The 16877-nt window shown below is 36.9% G+C and overlaps 1 protein-coding gene across 1 annotated transcript in view; it reads right to left on the bottom strand.

The window, feature by feature from the left end:
* Positions 1–1016: 1016 nt before the first annotated feature.
* The window catches only part of LOC148945872 (annulin-like), a 236557-nt gene continuing 220696 nt past the window's right edge, over positions 1017–16877 (bottom strand). The window contains exon 14 of the mRNA XM_089098455.1: positions 1017–1153. Within this exon, the coding sequence (XP_088954581.1) occupies positions 1145–1153 (9 nt within the window). The 3' untranslated portion in view covers positions 1017–1144. The remainder of the gene's footprint in view (positions 1154–16877) is intronic.

The following is a 16877-nucleotide window of genomic DNA, read 5'->3' as shown; positions in this document are numbered from 1 at the left end:
GAATAGAAGAATGATTTTTAGTTTTGTGTCTTCGGTATCCAATTAGGTCGTGAAGTTTTTAGAAAATAATTTATTTCGTTTATTTTTATTTATTTATTTTCTTATTATTATTTTCTGCCCTTTTTGGGGGGGGGGGGGTAAGGATGGCTGGTAGTAATTGTGTATGTAGGGTTTTGTAAAGGGTGATAACTGCCCATACAAGTTTAATAAACTTCGCTTTTTGTTGTTATTGTGTTTAATTTTTTTTTTTAATAAAACCTTTCCTCTCTCTCAATGGAAGAAGCCCTGAAAGTTTTAAATGACCCACGTATCTTTTGAATAGATATTACGACACTTGTATTTTTTGAAAAGTTTGAAGAATAAAGATCCAAAGGACAGAGTTTGAACCATTTGATTGGTCAGCGTTTTGTAATGTTGAATTGAATGCATCGACTGGCTTATAAGCAATAGCGATAACGATAAATGATAGCGATTTAAAAGGGATAGTGCTAAAATAAGAAACAACTCTCTGCAAAATGTGTATTTTTTGGTGATGCCGCTATCATTAAAAACACCGCCCGTTCTTTTACTGCGCTCATGAAAAGGAAAACCCGAAGGCTTTTTGGTGTGTGTGATATATATATCAAAAGAAAGAGTTTATTAAGGATAAAAAGTAGAGCAAAAGTTAGAAAAGGGACTTTTCTAACCCAAGGATGGTGCGTTGACTGTGGGTTTAACTGCTCACGTTTCGTACCCATACAGAACAATGTGTATGATCAATCTATTACAAAGGTGAATTTTCAGGTTATTTGAGAGTTGGCCGCTGTTTGAGTTATTTAAAAATGTCAAATAAAATTTGAGATTGAATCTAATTAGGCTTTATAAGTAAGTTTATCTTTATTCACAATACGATCAAGAAGAGCAGATACAGATCCACTAAGTGACGAGATGAATCTTTCGAAATATTAAAGTCACCCTTGAAAAAAATTATGAGGTAGGCTTTTCTGTTTGAGGCATTACAAAATTTTTGTTAAATACACGCAAGACATATTTATTACAAAAATAATAGAATGATAACTATATATAATAATTCAAGTTGGATATAGCGTCTTGACAGTAAATTTGTCCCAGAATCAAATTTTCTTCATATGTACTTCACTTACATTCATAGTACCTGAAAGGGGTGATAATTCTTAGACTTTAAGAACAATGGGGCACGCGTAGATTCTGCAAAAACTGTAGTTACTGAAGATGCTGGAATTGAGGTAAACAAACTGATGCAACAGAATTAAAATGCAGAACTCAAGTTCATAGGTCCATAAACGCTAATGTCGATAGCTGATAAAGAATAATTTATCTTCAGTTCTATTGTTTTTACGATGACGTGACATTATTCCGCGTGTGCGAATAAACAATTTCTATATACATTGAGGTTTTTAGATATTCTTTCATTATATGGGCCTTTCTAAAAAGTCAAGTTTAGTTATTGCTAATGAAATAAAATAAAATAGGATGAATATATAATAGCTTAGAAACAAATTTGGGCTATATAATTGTACATTCGGGGGGAGGATGGGGGCTAAAGCATTGCATATATTAAATACGTAACCTAACCTAGCCTCGGTACCTCCCCCCCCCTAAATCCCAAAAAACCACAGTTTAAATATCGTATAAGTAATGAAAACCACGCTGTTATTGCCTACTCTATAGCGGTTAACCCGTCAAAAACGGGTTTTTCGTGACTGGTTTCCTTGTAAAGGCACATGTAATGCAAGAGTACCTTTTTTTTACTCTTTATTCAATAAAAAAACAAGTTTTTTTTAACTGAAAGTAAGGAATGATGTTAAAACTTAGAACGACCAGAAATTATCCCGTATATGAAAGGGGCTGTCCCCTCCTTAACGCCTCGATCTTTACGCTAAGTTTTGTATTGTTTAAAAAAAATAGAGTTGTGAGAAGGTCAAACTTTAGCGTAAAGAGCGAGGCGTTGAGGAGGGGACAGCCCCTTTCATATACGGAATAATTTGTGTTCGTTTTAAGTTTTAACGTCGTTCCTTACTTTCAGTTAAACAAAACTTGCTTTTTTATTTACTTTTTGAACGTTTTTGAATTAAAGCAGGTTTTGATATTGGCTCACCGTACATGAATAATTAAAACAAAATTTGCATATTAATTTTACTTTTATTTGGTTAAATGGCATTCTCGAAACTTGTTTAATTTTATTTACGAACGTTTTGGTTAGTAATAAATATACGTAACTTAAGAATTAACTTACATAACGAACTTCTATATTCATAGATTTTTAATATGTGTAACGTATATTAGGGGGTTCGCCCACTAGTCAATACCTTGCTCTGTAAGCTAAGTTCGAATTTTGTTCCAATTATTTAAAAATGGCCCCTTATTCACAAGGGCCGTTATATATTATAAAAATCTATTGTGAAATTACTAAGATAACTTCGTCCTATATAGCGAGGTTCTGATTAGGGGTAGAGCCAATCGTATACAAAATAATTTCTTTTTATTTTTAGTTTTGATGTTGCTCCATACTTTCAGTTGAAAAATTTGTTTTTATATTTAATTTCTGATCTTTTTCTTTAATAATGGTGGGAAATCCGGCACCCCCTTCATAGCACTGTCCCTTCCCCATTAAAACTTCCTTCATGGAAAGATCCTCCCATATAACCCCCGATCCACCCCCCCCCCCCACCTACCAGAAAAAATCCCGCCTGAAAACGTCTGTATACATCCCAATAACCAATACTATATGTTAATTATTTGAAAAAAACTACGTTTTCTAAAGAGTTAAAGAGGCTGAGCTACAAGGTCGAACCTTAAAACGTACAGGGATTAGGAGGTACAGTTGGGGGGCTGCCCCCCCCCAAACCCCCCGCTTTTGCAACCTCTTTCGTTAAGGTTTTTTTAAGGTCACCCCCCGCTTTTGCTCTTGCGAAGAACTGGTTTGCAACACAAACGAAGTCTGCTGTAGTTTTTTACCATAAAAACAACTATTGCATCTTTTATCGATGAGGGCTACCACCCCCCGGTTTTGCCCTTGCAAAGAACTGTTTTACAACAAAAACAAAGTCTGCTTAAATTTTTTACCATAAGAAAACCCTATTGCATTTATTTTATTAAAAAGCCTACTGATAATCATTATTTTCCGTTTCCTCGTAAGAATTTTCCCTAAACAATAACAAGCTATACTGTGATGAACTTAAAAAATTTTGCACAGAAAAACAGGGAGCAGAAGAAGGGCTCAGAATAAACTAGCAGTTCAGGTTCATTTATTTTACCATTATACATGATCACACTGAGTACATAACACTACCTGGCACAGAGACAAGTTTGTAGTTATAACTGTAACAGACTGAGTAGTCATTGCCAAATCCCCAGAAGATATTAAAAAAATGCCATTGAAACAGTTTCATTTGTATTGGTACGACCAATTGATTGCAGGGTACAGGACTTAAAAAAACATAACAAAAGAGGCTGCAATAGCGGGGGTTTGGGGGGCGGCAGCCCCCGATCTGTGCCTCCTAATCCCTGTACGTTTTAAGGTTCGACCTTGTAACTCAGCATCTTTAACTCTTTAGAAAACGTAGTTTTTTTTCAAATAATTTCTGCACGTTTTTGTACAGTTTATTACTTATTATTGCTTGACTTACTGTTAGATGATTGTGTAACATTCTTTTCTTTCTCGACAGGGTGTTTTCAAGAAGCCTTTTGCCGAAATTGGGAAATGTAAATTCGGGGGATGATTTTTTCGGTCTGAAACTATCAAAAGGCCCTGCTGGGTCAAATTCCGGTTCGAATGAGTCCTCATTCCCCCGGATCCGTTGCCAACTGTGGCCTGTAGGCATGGCTGATAAAAAAAAAGAGAAATGAACATTATGTGGCTATATTTGTTTTTTGGAAAACATGGAAGGAGGAGTGATCGGATAAAGCTGAAATTTCGAGGATAAGTGGATTTAAAAAAGAAACTGAGTTTCTTTTTTAAACTTTAAATTCAGTATATAAAAAATTTTCTCTGACAGGAAATCGAACCCGGATCTTCCGCCTGACAGTCAGGAACAGCGACCATTGTACCACAGATGCACTTGTAATATTATTTTAGTCTCCCGTATCTATTTTTGACGCAAGCAAATCCCCACAAAACTTGATATTTGGTTTTTGGAAAATAGGGAAAGAAGGATTGGATTGAGCTGAAATTTTGAGGATAAGCTCCCAGTTCCCAGAAAAGCTTATCCTCTAAATTTCAGCCCGATCAGACAACGTTAAAGGGGGGCTGTGGTGGGAAAACTTAACATGGGCTCTTATAGGAAAACGAGGTTTTTCGTAAATGTAAATTCGGGGGATAATTTTTTCGGTCTGAAAATATCAAAAGGCCCTAACAGGTCGAATTTTGCTTCGAATGAGTCCTCATTCACCCAGATCCGTTGCCAACTGTGGCCTGTAGGCGTGGCTGATAAAAAGAGAAATGAACATTAAGTGGCTATATTTGTTTTTTGGAAGACAGGGAAGGAGTGATCGGATTGAGCTGAAATTTCAAGGATAAGCTCCCGGGCCCTAGGAAAGCTTAACCTATAAATTCAGCCCAATCGGACAACGTTAAAGGGGGGCTGTGTTCAGAGGGTTGAAACTTCCGGCCCACTTTTACCCATTAAGATAAAGTCGGAGGGGGGGGGTGCAATTTTGCACGTTTCTTAGTTGGAGCTTGGGCTACAAAATGCGATCACCGCTGCCTCTCTGAGACCGCTAGGACCGGAAATCGCTTAACATTGTGGTGGGTCACCTCTTTAAAGAGGCACAAGTGTGCCTCCTTGACATTCGGTTAAGTTCATAACTTTCAGCCCTCCCCCCGGGGACTTCGGGGGATTAAGTCATCCTAAAAGACATATTTATCATATTTTCGACCATGCTGAACAAAATGGATATCTCAAAATTTTGATCGGGTGACTTTGGGAAAAAAATGAGCGTGGGAGGGGGCCTAATTGCCCTCCATTTTTTTGGTCACTTAAAAACGGCACTAGAATTTTTAATTTTTGTTCCAATGAGCCCTCCCATGATATTCTATGACCACTGGGTCGATACGATCACCCCTGGGGAAAAAGAAAACAAAACAAAAAAAACAAATAAACACGCATCCGTGATCTTTCTTTTGGTAAAAAATGCAAAATTCCACATTTTTGTAGATGGGTGCTTGGAACCTCTACAGTAGGGTTCTCTTATACGCTGAATATGATGGTGTGATTTTCATTAAGGTTATATAACTTTTGGGGGGACTTTCCCCCTTTTTTCGAAAATCAGGCAAATTTTCTCAGGCTCGTAACTTTTGATGAGTAAGACTAAACTTGATGAAACTTACATATTTGAAATCAGCATGAAAATATGATTCTTTTGATGTATCTATTGATATCAAAATTCCGTTTTTTAGGGTTTCGGTTACTATTGAGCCGGGTCGCCCCTTACCTACAGTTCGTTACCACGAACTGTTTGATAGATGTTTGGTTAAACATTTTTGTCGCTTGCTCTATTCCGTGTCTTTTCGACCCATTTTCCGAATGCGAAAGCGAAATACTTTTGGCTTTCCTGAATGCAGGAAAAAATTGCCAATTGCCAAAATTGCCAAAAAATTGTACCAGAGCTCTCGCTCGGAAGTTGCAAAACCACCATAACTAGGGAAGAAGATGACGTAAAGAAATGGAAATTTCCTGAACAAATAAATTTAAAAATTAGAACAACCATTTGCAGATAGCAGATAAACAAGGCCGTATCCAGGGGAGGGGGCTATGGGGATTTGAACTTCCCCCCTCCCCGAAATGTTTGTCCAACTCGTAAAACGTAGCAAAAATGAATATATAAACCAATTTTTTTTGTTTTTTTTGAAGTTTTGTGCCCCTTCCACCAGAAAAAATCCTTTTGTAATCCCCCCCCCAAAAAAAAAATCCTGGATACGACCCTGCAGATAAATATTAATTATAAACTGCAATTATAGGGATGTATTATGACGAAATAGTAATTACTGGTAAAGGTTGCTACTTTAGCAAAGGGCAGCAAAATAAAACTTCATCATTTTGCTTCGCTGTTTTTTTTGTTTTGTTTTGTTTTTTGCATAGTATTTACTCTGTAGTTACATATATTTATGCTGTTATGTCATTTACTCCGGTTGTATGTGTTGTAATAGGAAAAACCATTTGCATCATTTTCCGGAAATTCTAGGTCAGGTCCTCTAGGGGGCGTGGCAGGACTTACTAGAAGCTTCTGTGTTTACGAAAAAATATAAGAAATGTAATTTTTTGTTGAAATTCGACATTTTAGAAGGTGGAAAAATCTTTTGGCTCAAGGGACAAATTGCCAAGGTTTCTATACTTCCAATATTCTTTAGTACATCTATATTGAACGGTTTTGGGTTTTGATGAGCTTGTTTCCGCTCTGAAATATAAGCCTCCTCCATTCCACAAATTCCTGTGAAGTTACCCGGTCTAGCCTGACTTTTATTCTTTGCAGCCAAACCGGTTTTTGGCTTAGCTTGAGAATATCGTGCTAACTTTTCAAGGAGGCACACTTGTGCCTCTTTAAATAGGCGACCCACCACAATGTTAAGTGATTTCCGGTCCTAGCGGTCGCAAAGAGACAGCGGTGATCGCATTTTGTAGCCCAAGCTCCAACTAAGAAACGTACAAAATTTCACCCCCCTCCGACTTTATTTTCATGGGTAAAAGTGGGCCGGAAGTTTCGACCCTCCAACCACAGCCCCCCTTTAACGTTGTCTGATTGGGCTGAAGTTTAGAGGTTAAGTTTTCCTAGGGCCGGGGAGCTTATCCTCGAAATTTCAGCTCATTCCGATCACTCCTTCCCTGTTTTCTAAAAAACAAATATAGCCACTTAATGTTCATTATTTGAAAAAAACTAGGTTTTCTAATGACTTAAAGAGGCTGAGTCACAAGTTCGAACCTTAAAACGTACAGGGATTAGGAGGTGCAGGTGGGAGGCTGCCGCCCCCCAAACCCCCGCTTCCGTATATGAAAGGGGCTGTGCCCTCCTCAACGCTTTGCTCTTTACGCTAAAGTTTTTATTCTTTAAAAAAAAGAGTTTTGAGAAAGTCAAACTTTAGCGTAAAGAGCGATTGTTTTCCAAAAAAACAAATATAGCCACTTAAAGTTCATTTCTCTTGTTTTTTATCAGCCACGCCTACAGGCCACAGTTGACAACGGATCCGGGTGAATGAGGACTCATTCGAAGCGGAATTCGACCTGTTAAGGCCTTTTGATATTTTCAGACCGAAAAACTTATCCCCCGAATTTATATTATGAAAAACCTCGTTTTCCTATCAGAGCCCATGTTAATTTCTCCCACCAGAGCCCCCCTTTAACGTTGTCCGATCGGGCTCTTTTACGGGCCCTTTAACGTTGTCGATCGGGCTTTAACGTTGTCTGATCCGATCCTTCCTTCCCTATTTTCCAAAAACCAAATATCAAGTTTTGAGGGGATTTGCTTGCGTCAAAAATACATACCGGAGACTAAAATAATATAACAAGTGTCTCTGTGGTTCAATGGTCGCTGTTCCTGACTGTCAGGCGGAAGATCCGGGTTCGATTTCCTGTCAGAGGAAATTTTTTATATACTGAATTTAAAGTTTAAAAAAGAAACTCAATTTCTTTTTTAAATCCGCTTATCCTCGAAATTTCAGGTCAATCCGATCACTCCTTCCCTGTTTTCCAAAAAACAAATTTAGCCACTTAATGTTCATTTCTCTTTTTTTTATCAGCCACGCCTACAGGCCACAGTTGGCAACGGATCCGGGTGAATGAGGACTCATTCGAACCGGAATTGGACCCAGCAGGGCCTTTTGATAGTTTCAGACCGAAAAATTATCCCCGAATTTACATTTCCCAATTTCGGCAAAAGGCTTCTTGAAAACACCCTGTCGAGAAAGAAAAGAATGTTACACAATCATCTAACAGTTAGTCAAGCAATAATAAGTAATAAACTGTACAAAAACGTGCAGAAATTATTTGAAAAAAAACTCCGTTTTCTAAAGAGTTAAAGCTGCTGAGTTACAAGGTCAAACCTTAAAACGCACAGAGATTACGAGGCACAGCCGGGGGGCTGCCGCCCCCCCTGTCCCCCCATTTTGCAGCCTCTTGTGTTAAGGTTTTTTAAGTCCTGTACCCAGAAAATAATTGGTCGTACCAATACGAATGAAACTGTTTCAATTGCATTTTTTTAATATCTTTTGAGGATTTGGCAATGACTACTCAGTCTGTTACAGTTATAACTACAAACTTGTCTCTGTGCCAGGTAGTGTTATGTACTCAGTGTGATCATGTATAATGGTAAAATAATTGAACCTGAACTGCTAGTTTATTCTGAGCCCTTCTTCTGCTCCCTGTTTTTCTGTTCAAAATTGTTAAAGTTCATCACAGTAGCCTATAGCTTGTTATTGGTTAGGGAAAAATCTCCTGAGGAAACGGAAAATAATAATTCTCAGTAGGGTTTTTAATCAAATAAATGCAATAGGGTGTTCTTATGGTAAAAAATTCAAGCAGACTTTGTTTTTGTTGCCCTCAGATGCGATAGTTGTTTTTATGGTAAAAAACTACAGCAGACTTCGTTTGTGTTGCAAACCAGTTCTTCACAAGAGCAAAAGCGGGGGGTTTGGGGGCGGCAGCCCCCCAACTGTGCCTCCTAATCCCTGTACGTTTTAAGGTTCGACCTTGTAACTCAGCCTCTTTAACTCTTTAGAAAACGTAGTTTTTTTCAAATAATAGCAGGACAGATCGAAAACAGCTACGAAATTGTAACAGACTTAAAAAAAAAAAAAAAAACAGAAGGGATAAAAAAGACAGTTATTTTGATTTACTAATGACACTGTACGAGGCAGAACTATAGCGTTGCCTATAGTAAAAGTAATAAGGCTCTAATGTTGTTGTTTTTTTCCCAGAGGCACTTCATGTGGAACGGGTGGTCGTATAAACTTCGAAGGGGGCTGATTGGATTGGAAATTAGAAGTTCTAGTGCCCTTTTTAAGAGTCAAAAGTGATCGGAGGGCAACTATCCCTCCCCACGCTGTTTTTCCCAAAATGCATCCGATAAAAACTTTGAGATAGCCATTTTGTCAAAAATAGTTCAAAGATCAGATAACTGATTTTGATCAGATTAATTCCAAATCAGTCGATTTGGAACAAGCAAATCAGTTAAACTTGAATTTGCAAACGCGATTTCCAAAGGATCATTTCTGCGAAACGGTCTGAAGATTAGGTATGAAAACTTTCGTGTTTATGAGTTCAAGCAATTGCCAAAGTGTTGCTTCAAGTGTCTTTCTCCTGGGCATTAGGAAAGTGAATGTACTAGCAGCACTCCTAAGTGCGCTAGTTTTTGCTGGGCCGAATTTATCAACGAACAGCGATCATTGTACGGAATCTCCGAAATGTGCCAATTGTGGAGGGTCTCATCTGTCTTACAGCCTACGATGCCCTGTGATTAAGAAGATCACTGATAAGGTCTATTCTCAGAAATGAATCCGGACATAAGTATAGTCTCATTTAATATTAATGGAAGGAGAGACAAGGACTTTTTTATTGATGATCTGTATGTTAATTACGACGTTGTTTGTCTCCAACAACATTTACTGACTGCCTTTAGCGAAAATTTTCTGAGATGAAGCAGTGATCACGTTTTTTTTGTGCGTCCAGCTAAAATTACGCGTGGCCGCCCTAAGAAAAATATTTCTGTTGTGAGTCCTGTGCTTTTCCAATCAGGTGACACTTTTCTTGCGGTGCGTCTTGGAAATATTGTATTAATTAATGTGTATCTGCCATATAACGATCGTTCTATTCGTTTACTTCAGAAGTTCTCTTGTGCTTGTAATGGACTTAAAATTTTAACTCAAAAGATATCGGATCTTGGGTTGCATTTTGTTATTGCTGGTGATTTTAATACCGACCTGGTTTCTTATAATGTAAATAATGATCAGCTTTTTGATTCTCTTCCGGCTTATAAAATTGTTCGGAAGTCCCATGATTATACGTATATTCCCCATTCAGGTAGTAAATCAGACATTGATCACGTTATTTGTTCTGCAGCTCTTGTCTGCTCACCACTTACGGTTCATTTTGACGAGCAAGATCTTAATCACTTTCCGCTGTCTTTTTCTTTATCAAAGCCTGCAGTTCGTTCTGGGAGTATATCTAAGAGTCGTGGTGTAAACGTTCTAAAGTGTTTTATAAGCCTGATTTGAAAAATGCAAATTTTTCTGTTAACCTTACAACATTGGCTTCACTTCTAAGTACGATTTATGTTCCGTATCAGCTTCTGCAGTGTAGCCAGAATTTTATTTATGCTAAGTATGAAATAGACCGATATTATCATTCTATCCTCTCCGCTATGAAAGAGGCTGAAAAAATTTCTGTCCCAGTAAAGCGATTCTGAAGAAATACTCAAAATCCTCTTTGGTCACTTGACCCTAACCTTAAGGCCTGTAAAAATAAAGCTAAATTTTGGCTAAAAGTTTGGACATAATGTGGTCGGCATAGGTCTGGTAATGTTTTTCTTATTAAACAGAAAACTAAATTAAAATTCAAGAAGCATCTAAGAAGTGTCCGATATTATGGGCTTGATTTTCCATCTTCTCCTTAAGAATGGAGGAATGTAATTAATTCAAGTAAAACAGACGGTTTTGATGTAAGTAGCGAAGCTGTTCCACCAAGTTCTTGGCGTGTACCTTATTTGAAGATATTCTCAGTTTTGAATTATTCTGTTCATAGAAAGTTTGGCGAAGCGTTTGTTAAAATAGTCCCTAGATTTTTAAGTCAGCACTTTATTCTGCCTATATCGCGTTGTGAAGTTATGAATGCTTAGAATCATCTTAAGTCGAAATTTATTGATGCTGATGGTATCTCTAAAAAGCATCTAACTCCCCAATGTGCTGAACTTCTGTCACATCTTGCGCTTTTGTTTCAAATTTGCTTGGCATCTTCTGTCGTCCCGCAAAACTTTTTGTGTGAGAGCGTGACTTCAGTTTTAAAAAGAGGTAAACCGCCAACAGACTGCTCTTCTTACCGTAAAATTTCTGTTTCTTGCAATATTAGCAAGGTCTTCGAGTATATTCTTTTACCTAGTCTAACTCAAAATATTTCTTTCTTTGGTGAAAATCAACTTGGTTTCAGATCTGGTGTGGGGTGCCAACATGGTGTCCTTTCTTCTATTCTGCTTTCTAATTCTTCTAAGGGTAAAGGCGTATATCTCTGTACACTTGATCTTTCAAAGACTTTCGACTCTGTTGTTCATAATCAGCTTTTCTGTTCTTTGGCTTCTTCTGGTGTTAATTTTTCTGCTACTTATCTTCTACGATTTTGGTATTCTAATTCTTACCTCCGCCTGAAATCTCCTCCAGAAACCACTATTAAAGTGTTTCGAGGCGTAAGGCAGGGAGGTGTTTTTTCACCAACCCTTTTCAAAATTTGTATTTCTACTGTTCTGGAAAAGATCTCAGGCACTTATTTTTCTGGTTCTATTGATATTTCTTACATTGCCTATGCTGATGACATCCTGTTGATTAGTTGTACTAAATCTGCTCTTTCTTCGATGGTTTCTTTAGTTTCTCTGTCTTTTCTACATATTGGTCTCTCCCTGAATCTTGACTAGTGTGAATTCTTATCTTATAATCTGTCTTCGTCTACTCCTCTGGTGTGTAATGAATTTTCTGTACTTTCTCTCTTCTTTTCGGTGGCTTGGTATTACTGTTTCTAATTCTCTAGCTCTTTTCCGTAAACAGATTGTTGCTGATGCAGTAAGAAAAATTCATTTCAGTTGTTCAAAAGTTGTAGCAAACCATGGAAAATATAACAGATATGCTTTTAGGCACTTATTCTTGACGTTTTCTGATCATTCTGTACTTTATTTTTCGGGTGTTCATTCTGTTCTTAAACTAAAGAATTTGAAAAAGATTAAAGTTAGATACTTCAAATTTTGCAAACTTCTTCTTTCTCTGCAGCCATGGACTAGAAATCGGCATCTAGTTAAAATTTTCTATGTTGCGGATGTAATTCAAAACTCAGTTATCTACACAAAAAGCTTTCTGCAGATGCATTGTGTAAAATTGGCCCTGACCACGGTCTTTTACAGTTTTTTCTTAGTAGAGATTAATTGATAGTGTTTTGTTGATATTCTTTTTTGTTTTCTTTTTTTATTATTATGTTTATACTCCACTTGTTCTACCTATTATCTTGTAGTTGTGGGTAATAAATGATTGAAGTGAATAATAAAAACTCCGGGATCGACACCCTCTCCCCCCAGGGCCCGCGGGCAGGCGTTGCAAGTTATGCCCAGGGTAAATATATGGTTCTTGTGGAAGGAGCGGTCGTATAAACTTCGGAGGGGAGCTTATTTGATTGGAAATTGAACGTTCTAGTTCAGTTTTTAAAAGTCAAAAAAGATAATAGGGCAACTAGTCCCTCCCCCAACGCCCTTTTTTCCCCAAACCCATTCGATAAAAAATTGAGATGGCCATTTTGCTAAAAGTAGTTCAAACATCAAACAAGTTATGCGCTAAAGGCATATATGGTTCTTATGAAAGGGATGCTCGTATAAGCTTCAAAGAGGGCTCATTTGATTAGAAATTGAAAGTTCTGGTTCCCTTTTTAACAATCAAAAGAAATCCGTAGTCAACTAGCCTCCCCCTAACAAGCCTAATGCCATAATGCTACAATTTTTTTATTATTATTTTTCCCAGAGGCACTTCATATGGAAAGGGTGGTCGTATAAACTTCGAAGGGGGCCTATTTGATTGGAAATCGGAAGTTATAATTCCTTTTTTAAGAGTCAAAAGTGATTGGAGGGAAACTAGCCCACCCAGGTACTTTTTTACCCAAATGCATCCAATAAAAATTAAAAAAATGGTTCAAAGATCAGATAACGAAACATCGGGGTCAACGCAACCCCCAGGGCCCAGGGACAGGCGTTGTAATTTATGCCCTTGGGACATATATGGTTCTTACGGAAGGGGTGCTCGTATAAATTTCAGAAGGGGGCTCATTTGATTGGAAGTTGAAAGTTCTAGTTCAATTTGTACGATTCAAAAGATATCGGAGGGCAACTGCCCCCCCTCCCGCCCTTTTTCCCAAAACCAACCCGATAAAAATTGTGAGATAGCTATCTTGTTAAAAGTACTTCAAACATCAGATAACAAAAACTGCAGGGTAAAAAAAAAAAAACAGCACCCAGGGATAAGTGTTTCAAGTTATGCCACAGGGACATATAAGGTTCTTGTGTCCCAGGGGCATATGCCCCAGGGGCATATAAGGTTCTTGTCGTATAAACTTCAGAGGTAGCTCATTTAATTGAAAATTGAATGTTCTAGTTATCTTTTTAAGAGTCAAAAGTCAGATCAGAGGGCTTCTCCCGCCCCCCCCCCACACACACACCTTCTTTTACTTAAATTTATCGATCAATTTGAGATACTCATTTTCTTTGAAATATTCCAACGATCAAATAACAAAATTTTCGGGGTCAATATACCCCCCCGGAGCCTAGTGGAAGGGTTTTGACTTATGCCCCGGGGGCATATAACATTTTTATGGAAGAGGTGGTCGGGTAAACTTTGGAGTGGACTCAAATGATTAGTAATTCAAAGTTCTAGTTCCCTTTTTAAGAGTCAAAAGGGATCCGATGACAATTAGTCCCCCTACGTACCCTCTTTTTCCCAAACGCGTACGATCAAATATTTTACATAGCTATTTTGAACAAAATAGACCAAAGATAATATAACATAAACTCTAGGGATAAGACAGTCCCCCAAAGCCCGTGGGCAAATATTGTAAATTATGCCCTGGGGCATGTAAGGTTTTCATGGAAGGAATGGTCATACAAATTTCGGGATGGCTCATTCTTTTGGAAATTGGAAGTTTTAGTTCCCTTTTTAAGAGTCAAAAGAAACCGGAGGGCAATTAACCCCCTGCTCTTTTTACCCCAAATCCATCCGATCGAATTTTTGAGAGATCTATTTTGTTAAAATAAGCCAAAAGATCAAATATCAAAAACTTCAGGGTCAACACAACCCCACAAAGCCCGGGAGCAAGTGTTGTATGTTATACTCCTGGCACTCCCTGCATGCCCCCCCCCCCCAAAAAAATAAACATTAATGATATTTTATTCCAAAAAGTTCGGAAATTCACCCCCGGTCATTCATGACCCTACACCCTCCCCCCCCCCTTCCATACACACACCAAAAAACAGATTATTAACAATGTTTTCTCCAAAATTAATGGGAGCTGGATCCTGGTCCTCCATGGCCCGATACCCTTCCCCTTTAAAAATATTATCAACGATAAATCATGAGAGCTGACCCCTATCTCTTCCTCCATAGCCTGACCCCACCCTACCCCCTAAAAAACAACTTATAGATGATATTTAATTCCAAAAATCATGGGAGCTGATCCCTGGCCCTCCATCCACGGAACGACCCCCCCCCCCAAAAAAAAACACACCTAAAAACGTTATTGACGGTGTTTTACTCCAAAAATCATGGGAATTCAGTTTAATTTTATTACCTCTTTACAAAACTGTTCAAGATTCCTATATTCTTCTCTACAAACAAGAGTTAGGCTACTGCCCGTTACCCTAACGGTAAAAGCATAAGGCATACTGCGTATTTGGCTGTTTACAAAAACAAATTATATTGCAAATATTTTTTTTTTTTGTACTTATTACAGCATTGAAAATACAATGAAAAGGGTAGCGCAATGAGTCGAGGATTTACCAATAGGCCCACTTGGCTCTGCGGCTTTCACAATCCCCAAAGTTTTGGGGATTTCCCCGAAAATTTTGTAAAAACGGAGCGGCTAAAACGCTTGGGCCTAGAAGCGTCAAAGCTTTAAATCCGGCCCTGAGAGAAACAAAATCTTGAGCTGGTGAACTTTAAGCGATTAATATCATTTTATATCATATATTCAGTTTAATTTTACTAGTTCGTGCCAGGACTGTTAATTTATTTTGAACAAAAAATTATTTTGAAATAGGAAATTTTCAAAATTTTGAAACTTTGGCAATCAAAAGCGAACCGAAATTAATTTTTAAAATACTTTTCAACGAAAAAGTATTTTTGTAAGTAAAACGACCAGATATTACTATTAAAGAAAAAACGAACAGAAATTGAATAAACAAGCATAGCAAAAAACATGCAACAGGTGCTAATATAAATGAATAAATTAATTTTAAAACGAGTAAAGCTTAAATTGAATATGTAATTCAAGCTTAGAAAGAACAAAAATATTTTGTGGTTGAAGTATAAATGAAACCCAAAACGAACAGAAATTAAATAAACAATCATAGCAAAAAAAAGGTACTAATATAAATAAATAAATAAATCTTACGACGAGTGCAACTTAAATTGAATATCCAAATCAAGCTTGAAATGAAAAAAAAATCACTACAAACAAGAGTTCGGGTTTTGCCTCCTTCTCTCACAGTAAACGTCTAAAACCTACAAACCTAAAACCTGTAAAAGTCAAAAACTTAGGCTTTAGTCGTTTTAAGATTAATTTATACATTTATATTAGTACCTGTTATCTGTTTTTTGTTATGATTGTTCATTTAATTTCTGTTTGTTTTGGGTTTCATTTAGTCTTTATTAGTAATTTCTAGTCAATTTGAATTTTAGTTATTGTTGGTTTTTATTTCTTCTTATATTAAGTTTAGTATGGCCTTGAGTTTTCTTTAAAAAACTTCTTGATCGGAAAGTTTTTTAATTTATTTGATACTAAGACCAACAGGGAAATATAACTCAACATACTTTTCTGAAAAGGATAAAAATAGCTCATACTTGTGCATGTTAAATTTAAACGCACAAATGTATTTACCAGATCAAGATTTAAAAAAAAAATATAAAAAAAATGTTTTAAAAATAAGCTTTCAAAGCCCATATTTCAGCATTTACTTTTGAAAATTTACGTATTTCCTTTTCTCTATGAATGCCCGGTTTTAATGGCCCTGATCTACCATTTTGGAAATGTATAAATTTTAAAACACATAAATCTCAAAACCTCTGAATCAGAAGCAGTTCCAAGCTAAATGGCTTTATTTACAAAAACTAAAGAGGCACTTGAAAAAATATATACATAGCAGCTCAATGCTTGATCTTGCGACGGATTGTCTAGATACATCATTACGGTGTTTGAAGATGAATCACAGGCCTATAGAACTATGGAAAATATGTATCCTCTAGACTGTTTTACACTCATTCAAAAGAAGACTATTAGAAAGGCAAATAAAGGGGCACAATTTGTGGCATTTTAAGTTGGGATTTTCCAGCAGGATATGAAAGATCGGCCCCTCAATCCCATCATGCAAACTCACCTTGCAAAAATTACCCCATATGGCTATACAAAATCATCCCAAAAATGAAAAAAACTATAAATGCAAATTCTGATTTTTATTGAAAAAATGTTATTTGGGCAAAATGGGGGTGCAATAATGCTTTTTTTTTTCTTGAAAGTGCAAGTTGCAAATAAGTGATAAAAATAGCACGTATTTACAACGCTTGGCAATTCCGACAAAAAAGGGCAATAAAGGTAGCTCGTATATTTTTTAAAGAAATATATAACGAAGTTGGTAAAAAGGATTATAAAAATAAGCTTCGAACGCCAATTTTTTCAACTACTTCTGGAGATTTACGTATTTCCTTTGCTCTGTGGATGCCCGATTTAATGAAACTGAGCTACCATTAGATACATTTATTGACGATTCAGAAACCAAAGATTCATTAATGATATCAACAATTTAATTTTTTAGATACATTCTGTGAAAAAGAGTACTTTCCGGTTACTTCTCATCAATGAATTTTGAGTTCAACAAATAAAGTCAGCTGGTCGTTTTAAGTATTTGATTGTCGATTCCCT

This window comes from Artemia sp. Qi Xiang Cuo, chromosome 12 (assembly GCF_049724085.1).
Source record: "Artemia sp. Qi Xiang Cuo chromosome 12, ASM4972408v1, whole genome shotgun sequence".
Taxonomy (NCBI): Eukaryota; Metazoa; Arthropoda; class Branchiopoda; order Anostraca; family Artemiidae; genus Artemia; species Artemia sp. Qi Xiang Cuo.
The sequence above is the reverse complement of the archived record's forward strand: the minus strand, read 5'-3'. Positions and strand labels throughout refer to the sequence as shown.